Below are 11,722 nucleotides of genomic sequence, written 5' to 3' on the forward strand. Positions count from 1 at the left end.
ATAGATGTATTCAAATACTCAGTAGTATTTAGGCTGGTGCCTGTCCTGGCAGAATAGGATACAAGTCAGGAATTAATGCCAGATGGGACACCAGTCCATTGAAGGCAGATTCCTTGACACCCTCATACAAAGCCCATTTTTTAGTCACCAATCAGGTTAACCTACACAAGCACGAAATGCATGAGGAATTGTGGGACAACTTCTCAGACAGTATACTGTGCTTGTCCTGAAATTTGAACCCAGGAATCTGTAGATGTGAGGCAGTGGTGGGAACAGCCATGCAACTTATTATTACTTCTGGTATTATCAAACCTTTTTGGGTTCAAATTTTTAGGAAATGAATCGATTATTTAATTTATTAATTTGGGAAATGTTGTTGACCATGAAGATTTAACAAGATGCAATAAATTATTCTGCTTGGAAAGATAGAGTTAACAATAAAAGTTCATATTAGCTAATAAATTAGGTGCTATGCAATTTCTTTGAGACACATTATTTGTGAAGCACATATCTGCTACACTTTCTAAATTCAGTCAGTCAGAAAAACATAATGAGGAAATATTCAGTTTCTTATCTTTCATAGACTAAAAATCCTCTCTTACTGCCATTGGACTGAACAAATGTTAAGAACAATTTAAATGCACTGCTGGTAATTTGAACTTTTAACCTCCGTTCAGTTCCTATGTCTACAACAGTTTCCTGTTATTTTTTTTGTCTGATGTGTCACTGTACACTTCTCTATTTTGAGTGTATTCAGGTCTGGTTTCTGTTTATGCAAGTGCTGCAAGGACAGCTTCTAGCTAAAATGGCATTCTGCATAATAAGCAGGGTGAGAAAATGAAAATAGTAAATTTGAAATAAAAAAGCAAAACATAAACATTACTAGGTTGATTTTGCTTCCTTAAATAATAAGCCAAAACAGGACTTTGCAGAGTTTCTTTAACTAATTTTTAAAGTGTAAAAATTCAGTACAGTACTTTAAAAATGTAAAAACTTTCATGACTGACATGGAGGGCTTCACTTTGTGCCTAGGTGATTTATTTTGTTTATTCTAATTTCCACTCCTGGAGTACAAGTCCTGTTCCTATATGGTATTAGGGGGCTGTTGCTTCATGGTAATGGAAAAGCAAATGCATTGTGTTTTATTTTACTAGCATTTTGGAAACATCAAGGTAAGACATAGGATCAACTTTCATATTGTAATCAGATTCTTAAAAAATAACCATCAGAGTAACATAATTTGTTAAAAAAAAACTAAAGATTGTTAGAACACCTGAAAGGTATGCAAAAATTGTGGGTTCTGAAATATAATTAGAATTTTCCCTTCTCTTTTTAACAGGTCAGTTAAAGGTTCGTCTCATGTTTTAGATATAACAGTTTCTGAGTCTACGGATTCTGATCTGTCGCTCTTTTTCCAGGAGGTGTGCGAATACATAGGCAAGTAGAGGCAAACATTTAAATGGATATATTTGTGTGAGGACACTTCATTTAAAAGTTATAATGTCATATGAAACATTCATAAGTGGACAGTTGGAGGTCTGCAATATTCACAGCACTTGATTCAGACTCTCATAAAAGTAGCCAACTGGCTCACCATCTGCTGCCTTTGTGTTCGGCCTTGTGTTTGTGTGTATAAAGGTAGCAAGTTCAGAATTCTGTTCTAATGCTGTCAATAGCAGAAACTGCTTCAAGTTTGACTAGAAAGAAAGCTGTTTCATTCAGGCTGAACCCAGTCTGGCAACCACACACCTAGTTTAAATAATGATATTTATTTGGCTAAAAACTGAAATCATTCTTTTACATTAAAGGAGTGCACTGACACTTTCACTGCAGTAGCTACTGTATATGTGGAATCAATAGGGCTAACAATAATGATTTAACATTCTGACAGTAAAATATTTTCACTTTTACAGATTCTCACCTTAACTCAAAGCATGCTGTGCTCGTCTTCTCCCGTCTTGGCATCAGTCGCAGCAGCACTGTTATAATGGCTTTCCTCGTTTATCATCTAAAATGCAGCCTGCAGGTAAAAATGACACTGTATTAACCAACAGCACTGCATTAATCTTATTAGGGAAAATAATGATTGAGACCTAAGGTAATATGGGTGGTTGTTTAAAAAAGTGGTATAATATTCCTCTATGTTTAATACAACAGTACCACTTGGTCAGACACAAATATTAGTTCATATTCCAATTTACTACTAATTAATAACATGGCGAGAGCATAGAAGTCACAAATTTTAATAGAGGTATTTTCAGGCATCGTTTATCCCCTTGAACCTTGCTTTCTATTACCTGTGCTTTCTTAAGAAATATTTTGCTTGTACAGTACTGTATATCAATTTTTCAGGTCACATTGGATAAAGGTATTGGTTAAATACACAATAAGAAGAAGAAAAATTCCTGCAGTCAGCCACACACGAATGCCTTTTCAATAAATCTAAAATATTCCTTGTATAGTTTTAAAAGGTGCGTCAAGACTTATTGCTGCAGTCTGACTGAGATATGGGACAACCTAGCTATCAGCTAACCAACCCAGTGTGATGGACTGAATGGTCCCCTCTTATGTCCTTATGGTTATATAATATTTTCACACAATCCCATATTAGCATGCCTAAAAGGTAATATGTTTTTGAAGATGAAGATGAAAGTGCAGCTTGAGAATCTTTCTTTTATGTTTAAAGCAATGCTAAGTTCCGTGCTCTAGCATAAGGGTTAGGGTTTTGACTTTTGAACCTCATGTTCGTTTGCTTTACCCCTCAGACTATGTGACCCCAAACAACCTCCTTAACCTGCTTGTGCTCCAGCTATAAAAGCCACATAACAACACATGTGTTTTGATCACGTAAGCTACATTGGATGAAGCTGTCTGTGATATATGCAACAATTATAATAAATAATATATTCTTAATGACTCAGATATTACAGACAGCACATGCAGATACTGGCACAAGGCACAAGAAACAACACATCACCTCAGGTTGTGAACGACTGACACAGAGAGACAACATGCACAGACATGATCAGATTGCAAACATCGTACACATCGAGAACTGGCACTGCAACACAAACTAGTATACGCATTCAAACCATATTATAAGAGCACCCTCTCCACAACACTTGAAAATCCCACACGTTAACAACTTTAGAACAGAACTATACTGATAGAAAACACCATCCACCATAACAGACCGGACATAACACTGGTAGACAAACAAAATAAATGTATATATATTATTCACATTGCCGTGCCAAACACACACAGACATATAAAATACAGAAGTACACAAAACTGACAGAAGAAATAAGCTGCTTGTGGAGAATGGACAAGGTGTTCATTGTGTCCACCACTGGTGCCATCCACATACACTACATAGAAGCCTACCAACATTAAATATGAATCAGTATGCATACAGAAAACTACAAGAAGTAGCCATTTTAAATACATGTGAGGAAATGCTTTAACAACACTGTTTTGTCTTGGTAGAGTATTATATTGCTCTACTTTCCCCTTTTGTATTATTAATATGTAGCCTTTGTCAGAATGCCTCAAATCTCCCAGACTTACCACTGTTTCTAAGGTATTGTACCATATAACTTCTCCTCACCTTCCCTTCTACAAGTATAACCTCAGGCAATTAGTTGTAGTAAAAGACAAGCAGGAGTTAAGTTACAATTTAAACAATGTATTATTGATAATATTCATAAAAAATAACAATGCAAAGTACAGTTGAATATTGTCAACCATACAACCTGATAACTGCAGTGGGCTGGCGCCCTGCCTGGTGTTTGTTTCCTGCCTTGCGCCCTGTGTTGGCTGCGATTGGCTCCAGAAGACCCCTGTGACCCTGTAGTTAGGATATAGCGGGTTGGATAATGGATGGATGGACAACCTGATAAATGTTGATGTGTAGTTTCAGGCGGCACACAGACTTGTTAGTTACTTAAAATGTCTCTAGTTAAGGCATCATTTGAGGTCAGCTTTCTTCAGAACAGGCCACATGCCTGTCTCAATATGGCTGCCGAGTTGTGCTCTTCATTGTGGTGTCCTTTTCAGTTCATGGTGTGTGATGGTCTTTCATCAGTTTGGTAAGAGAGAGAGGGTGAGGTAAAGCAAGCAAATTTATAGATTCTCTGCCCAACCCCTAGAGCCAATAGGGTATTGTGGTACTTAAAGGCTTCTGATACAAGCCACTTCCAAACAGCCATAATTCAGACCAATGTGGGGATAGAACACCTTCACACCTGGCCCCAAAATCATTTGTTGAGGTAAAGCTTGGCAGTTAGGAAGCCTGGCTTTCCTGTAGGGGTTGAGAGACAGTCTTGCAGAGCAACACTTACCAAACTTGTTAGAGGCACTTCCCCCCAACACTGTCGTAAAATTCACATTCATAACTCCTAGGGGAGTAAACATGAATGCTTCTCACTAATGTAACACTAATATTACATTGCTTTGTCTATGTTACAAATAAAGATATACAAAATATTTATCAACTTGTATGCAAAATTTCACATCACAACAAACACAATCCCCTAAAAATACACGTGTACACACCGCTAGGTGGTAATAATAATAATAATACACATGTGGTGCAGCTACAAGAAGCAAGTCCAGGTAAAAGTAAAGAAATAAAGGCAAATTCCTTTCTTGATCTCTCCTGCTTTAGGATGCCTGGACACACGTGTTGAAGTGCAGGACCAGAGCCCGGCCACACCGGGGTTTTGTTCAGCAGCTTTCCACCTGGGAGGAGCACGTTCTTGGCAATAAAGTGACAGACATTTCTGATCCAAACTTCTAACATTTGAAAGGTTGTAAAGAAGCACAGCTACAAGAGGTGTGAGAAGTATGTTGGTCTAAGCTTCATTGACTACTGCAAATAGCGCTTTGCTTCATTCATACCAAGATAAAATACATTCAGCATATGAGATTAAAAATAAACACAGCCAATAGAGAATGCATGAATATTTTGATCCACAAACAGGCCTGTTGTTCCATTCTGAATGTGTTCATATGTCATGGGGCTGGTATTTCATCCAGTACCAGGCCTTGTGTACATTGTTTGTGGGTTATGCTTCTGCTTTCTGCACCCCAGAATTGGATTTTTAGGCATCAAAATGTCAGGTTCTGATTGTTAGACATGGTAGACAGTGATTTTTATCCCATGTGATTTCCAACACTGTGAAAAAGAAGTTCAGGACAAGCAGCAGTTGCTTAGTCCTTTTTCAAATCCCAATCCTTAATGTATTAAATCTACCTTAAAGAGTAAATCCAAACATTTTTTTTTTTGCTTATTGAACTCAAATATTGGTTAATCCATACCAGTTTGTTAACCAACACACTTGAATTATTGAAGTTTAGTTAATTTCTGTTTTGCCAGCCTCCAAATCATCTCTCATGTTATAGAGTGGTAAACTGACAAGACACGTTGCAAGTCCTGAAGGGTGACCTCAGGCTGAGAGACGTCAAAGCACATGTGGGTCATTTTCTGTAGGTTGAAGATGCCTGAATTGAGCAATATGTGGATAAACCTGTTCTAGAAGCCATGTTGAAACATGGTTTCATAGAAAGTGTTTATTAATATCAGAAACAATAAATACGTGTCCTCTGCTTTTCACAGGGTCAGCTAATTCCATCACTTCATTGCAGCTTTTATAGAGATGGAAGTAACCACCAACTGTATGAACTGCTGGAAACCAAAGTTATAAAAAATGTGACTTCTTCTGTACTAAAAAGAGAATGAGCTTCTAAAGCAGTCCCAAGTGGAAGGAAAAGAGAGGCTTTAGACTTGGGACAAAAGGGAAACTCACATATTTGTGTTCAACAAATGATATTAAATTTACTTAGTGAATTGGTATTTTATTTTCTGATATCTGCAGTTCACCAAAAAGTGATTTTGGAAGACAAAAATGACAATACAATGATAAATTATGCAAAAATTATGTACGATTATAGGCTTGCAGAGCAGTTACCAAATCTCGTCCAATGACTGCTCTGCTTGGTTACCACATTTGCACTGTCATCATGAATCAGGAAGAGGGTAAATTCCAGAACACAATTGTGCCATGACTGATTGTCAAGTGGTCACTTGTGGCTTTGATAATTGTGGCCTTGCTGCTACGTTCTGCCTTCAATCAGACCACTGTAGTTTTGCTTATACCCTATTTTTGAAATTTCTGAAATGCAGTATTTTTAATTTTAAATTTGTAGAATACTATTGTGACAGTGATAGGTCCCATGATTGACTGTCAATTAGTCACTTGCTGCTTTGCTAGGTGAGGCCGTGCTGCATGGTCCTTCCTTCAATCAAGCCACTTTATTTTTGCAGATACAATATTTTTTTGGTGGATTTTATGTACAATAATCTTCTTTAATATTCTTTGTAGTTATTTTCTTTGGTTTTACCCAGAATGTACAAGAAATGAGCAAGGTCCTCGGATGGAGAAAAGCAAAAAATGAAAATCTGATAGCTCACAATATAACTTTCTCCTTCAGCTGCTCTACTTCAGCTCTCACTTTCCAGCTATCTTCCTTTTGTCATTGAATTCCTACTTCTTGCCCGCTGCCCACTGGAAGCTGCTCAGCCATGATATGTCTTGAAAAGCAACCTTCTCTGGTATGCTCCATATCACATTACTATGAAACTGCAAGTGGTACACTCAAACTGAGGTCAGTTACCCTGAGACCCCACATTTCTGGCCTACCACTTCTTTGATTCATGGAATTCGCTCCATTTCTCCATCTAAAAGTTCTAGATGTACAGCCCCTGACCGGAGCTTACTGGGGTTTTAATTGGAAGAGAGATTTATAAGAGTAAACGGAACTGAGTAGTGAATAGAGAAGAATGTGTAGATATCAGGGTTTGAATGTAGACCCAGGACCAGAGAGCCCTTGTATTATTTACTGAGGGGATTTCTCATCATTCTGCATAAGTTTGGGAAAATATCTATTTAAACTTTATGAACTGGTAGTGACACTGACACTCCTGTAATGAAATGTATCAGTAAGTTACATTTGCCTTTTTGTATTTTGGTTCACACTTGGGGGACTCAACTGGGTGTCTGCTGAGTAGTACAATAATGTAAGTGACCATCACAGCACTTTATTAAATAACGCATAAATGACTAACTGTAGGGATACGCTTGAATCAGATGCTATCAGGGGAGAGCGTCTTGGATTGGCAATAGTTTTTTTTAATAAGTAAGCACAGAGTTAACCAGGAATGATTAGAGCTCAATGGACTGTAAAACTGCAGTAACCTGAGAAGGTGAACATGGGGGGAAGAGGGAAAGTGTGGTGTGAGCTAAATCATGTAAATGCATGGTCTAATGTCAAAACCGAGTTATTGATTTTGTCATTTTATTTACATTAAACATGTGCCATACATGGTTAACTAATAAAAGGCAGTCTTGGTTTTAACTTTATTTGTTATTAGAATATTGTATTTAAATTAAATTAAGTGATTTTAATAGTCTTCTTTAAAAAATAGTGTGGCATAGTGTGGTCAACTTTGTGCACTTTGACAATTTCTTGTTTCTCACGTTCTATACTTATTAATATACTGTACATTCAGAGCAACCAGAATGAGCCAGCTTGGTTCACCCATCCAATCAAACTCCTTTAGTTTCTTTTTTAAGTTATGGGTCAGGATCTGCTTCTGGCTACATTAAGCTCAATACAGAAAGCCACACTAATTGGGGTACCAGTCCAACACAAGGCACACCCACCCACACACCCATTTTTCATTAAGTCCAAGCCAATTTAGTGCCTTCACGTAATCTAGGGTGTGATAGGACACCACATAGAGACACAAACACCCTGGACACTCTACAGAGGCAGCGACCATTCCTCAGTGTCTCCACTTGCATACAATCGCAACAAAGATACAATTCATATACTATGGCTTTAAACTAGAAGTACCTCGACAGCTCTGCTCCTCAACACCTTCTGTCTCTGATCTCCATATATGTTTGTTGATATTGGGGGGTGTTTAGCAAGACAGAATGATAAAAGATAATTGTTTACAACTTAACATCAGCAAAACCAAGGAACTGGTTATTGACTTTTACCTCACCAAAAAACCTCAACATCCTGTCACCATTCAGGGAGTGGACACAGAGGTGGTGAATTCCTTCATGTACAATGACAGGTTAGACTGGCCTATATAAGAACTATATAAGACAGTGCAGAGCAGACTATTTTTTGAGGAGTCTATTCTTTTAACATGGGAAGTGACACCTTTCACATCTTCTGTAACTGTGATGGCCAGTGTGATTTTCTGTGCTGTGGTGTACTGGGATGAGAACATAACTTCAACAGAGGCCCAACAAATCAACAAGCTAATTTAAAGGGCAAGCTCAGTTACGGTGATGCACTCTTGTCCCACTGGAGATCATAGCAAATGACAGAATGAAAACAAAACTGCGTGCCACTATGAACAATGCTGCACATCCTCTCTCGGACACATTAACACTGAGGACTTTCAGCCAACGAATTATTCAGCCAAAGTGTGTCAAGCAAAGCTAGTGGGGCTCCTTTAAACCAACAGCCAAATGCCTCACTGCGACTGCTCTTTTTATCTTTACACAATTCATAAATGTTCTTTCTTTTTAGTATTTGTAGTGTTTGTTATAAAATGTATACATTTATTGATCTTCTGTAACAACCCACCTTTCTTTCTTTCTTTCTTTCTTTCTTTCTTTCTTTCTTTCACGTTCCTACAATAATATTTGTACAATAACACTGGACGATCACAAAGCCTGTTCAAAGCCAACCTGTAGGCATCTTTTCTTGCTTGACCTGGATCAGTGCAAACATATCAGAAGAGAATTGTTTATGTTAGGATAACCTGAACAGCATTGACCTTGAGCAGGCCTGCAGCCTATCCACAATCATTGTTGTGCTTTCCATACAAAGCTTTACGTCTTATGTGAGCTGTAAAACAGAATAATAATAAGGTCAAAACAAAAATGAAGTATGATTCATAATGAAGTGCGTCGAAAGGTTAGTCATGTCATACATAAAGACTAATCTCCCTGCCTCCCTTGACCCTCTTCAGTTTGCATACCGCTCAAACAGGTCAACTGAGGATGCCATATGCTCTGCCCTTCACCTCTCCCTGACACATCTGGATAAAAAAGACACATATGTCAGGATGCTATTCATAGACTTTAGCTCTGCCTTCAACACAATCATCCCTCAAAAGCTGGTTGTAAAATTGAGCAGGTTGGGCCTGAACACCACCGTCTCCAATTGGATCCTGGACTTCTTGACAGAGAGGCGCCAGTCAGCTCGGATGGGCTGCAACACTTCCAACAACATCACACTGAGCACAACACCAACCACATCATCAAGCTTGCGGATGATACGACGGTGCTGGGACTGATAAGCAGGGATGATGAAACAGCACAGAGAGATGAGGTGGAACGGCTGTCTGCATGGTGTGAAGACAACAATCTATCTCTCAATGTCGACAAGACAAAAGAGATAATCGTGGACTTCAGAAAATCACGTCCTACCCACATCCCACTCAGCATCAATGGTTTAGATGTGGAGACTGTTAGGAGTACCAAGTTTCTTGGTGTGCACATAACTGAGGAACTTACGTGGACACATAACACCTCATCACTAATCAAGAAAGCCCAGCAGAGACTACACTTCCTGAGGCGACTGAAGTGATCAAGTCTTCCCCCTTCCATCCTCACCATGTTCTACAGAGGCACCATTGAGAGTGTACTGACCAGCTGCATCACGGCCTGGTATGGCAACTGCAACATAACCAACCGCAAGCATCTGCAAAGGATACTGAAGACAGCAGAGAACATTATTGGGGTGCCCCTCCCTTCACTACAGGACATATTTTACAAACACAGTGTCCGCAAGGCCTGCAGCATTGTGCAGGACCCCTGACACCCCTCACATGGACTTTTCACACTTCTGCCATCCAAGAGAAGATACTGCAGCATCAAAGCCAGATCTGCCAGGCTGAAGGAGAGTTTTTACCCCCAAGCTGTTAGACTCCTTAACACCAGGCTGCCCCCTAGGACCTTCCACACGGCCTCAACCACCTCTAAAAACAGAACTTTTATACATGTAAGCCACTGTCCTGCAAAGACAAGTGTGCAGGTAGAAAAGAACTGAAAATCTCATACTGACCTTTTAAGTATTTTGACACTCTTGATATCTTTCTGCTGTGAAACATTCTGACCTGTCATTGTTTACACATGTCTTAAACAACTATTATCATACACTGATAACTTCTGTATTATCTATATCTATTATTTATTACAAGGGGGCTCCGCCCCCTGCTCACTTCGCTCGCCTACCCCCGGTGTTTTGAACCCATGCCCGCTGGTCAGCCGTAGTTTCAGATGCGCGTTGTAGGAGCTTGTGTTGTTTTGAACCCGTGCTTGATCTGCTTCTGCGGTTTGAGATGCACGTTGTAGGCGTATATTCGTCAGTTGAGCTCGTTCGGTTTGAACCCGTGCCTGTTTTGCCTCCGCAGTTTCAGACGGTGGATAGGAAGTAAAGAACGCATTGTATGGCAAATCACAAAGATTTATTGGAATATCTCTTTATATACAATATTTGTAGTAAAGATGGTTTGTTGTCCTTGAATGATTTTTTCTTGGTATTGGAGTATTTATAACTTTAAGTTTAATGTCAGATGAACGCCGAACTCATGAGAAGGCTACATAAAGTTGTCCATGTCCAAATACGCGCTTAGAGAGGTATATACCAACTTTGTCCATGGTCTGTGCTTTGGATTTGTTGATTGTTATGGTAAATGCTGGTTTACTGGGAAATTGGCGTCGCCCAAGTGTAAATGGCAATTCAAGGGCAGAAGTTGTAAAGTGAATTCTAGGAATTAAAACAGTATTGTCAGTATGTGATCCTGTAAGCATTTTTGCTTCAATAACATTGTCTGTCATGGTGTTGATGACTAAACGTGTACCGTTGCATAAACCCTGTTTAGTATTAACGTTTTTTAATAGCATGACAATTGTTCCGATTTTAAGGTTAAGATTGTGTTGTGGCAATCTGGCTGGGTTAATAGTGTTCAGATATTGTAAAGGGAAATTAAGATGTTCAATGTCGTCTGCACAATCAATTTTGTCAGTACTTAGAAAGAGGCGGTTTTCTCCAGGTAGTAATGCAATGACTTGGTTAATTATGTGATCCACATCAATATTCTTTGGACGTAATATAGCCCGTCGCATTAACAGTGGCATCTGGTGTATTGTTTTGGAGGCGTGAGCGCAACTACATTAGTTGTTTCTTGTTTAGCATTAGTAACATGGATAATGGATTGCACTTATTGTTAATACGTAGCGTTTTCTGTGGTTGAATTGTTAAAAATGTATGACTGTAATGTGATGATTAACTTATGCTGTATAGTCTTCACATGTGAGGATGACGAACCTTTAATACGGAGTGTTCGTTTATTCTTATTGCCCATTAGGTGTTGTGCCTGTGTCTTGTGTGGTTGCACTGTAAATATTGTATCACTGTAATGTGATTCAAATATGTTGTGGACTCCGTATTTCGTTTCTTCGTATTATTACCCATCAGGTGTTGCGCCTGTGTTATCTGTGGTTGTCCTGTTAAAATTGTATCACTGCAATGTGATTCCAATATGTATTGTAGTCCGGTCTCTTGTTGTTTATGTATGACGTCGTTTGTCAGCATGCGTTTTTTTAGAAGTGCGTGGAGTGTAGTGTGT

At 38.9% G+C, this 11,722-nt stretch overlaps 1 protein-coding gene across 1 annotated transcript in view; it reads left to right on the top strand.

Moving 5' to 3' along the window:
- styxl1 (serine/threonine/tyrosine interacting-like 1) overlaps positions 1-7,399 on the top strand; it is a 119,169-nt gene extending 111,770 nt beyond the window's left edge. The window contains exons 6-7 of the mRNA XM_051930959.1: positions 4,670-4,846; positions 5,621-7,399. Of these exons, the coding sequence (XP_051786919.1) occupies positions 4,670-4,801 (132 nt within the window). The 3' untranslated portion in view covers positions 4,802-4,846; positions 5,621-7,399. The remainder of the gene's footprint in view (positions 1-4,669; positions 4,847-5,620) is intronic.
- The last annotated feature ends 4,323 nt before the right edge of the window (positions 7,400-11,722 follow it).

The sequence above is a fragment of the Erpetoichthys calabaricus genome, chromosome 8 (genome assembly GCF_900747795.2).
Source record: "Erpetoichthys calabaricus chromosome 8, fErpCal1.3, whole genome shotgun sequence".
Lineage (NCBI taxonomy): Eukaryota > Metazoa > Chordata > Cladistia > Polypteriformes > Polypteridae > Erpetoichthys > Erpetoichthys calabaricus.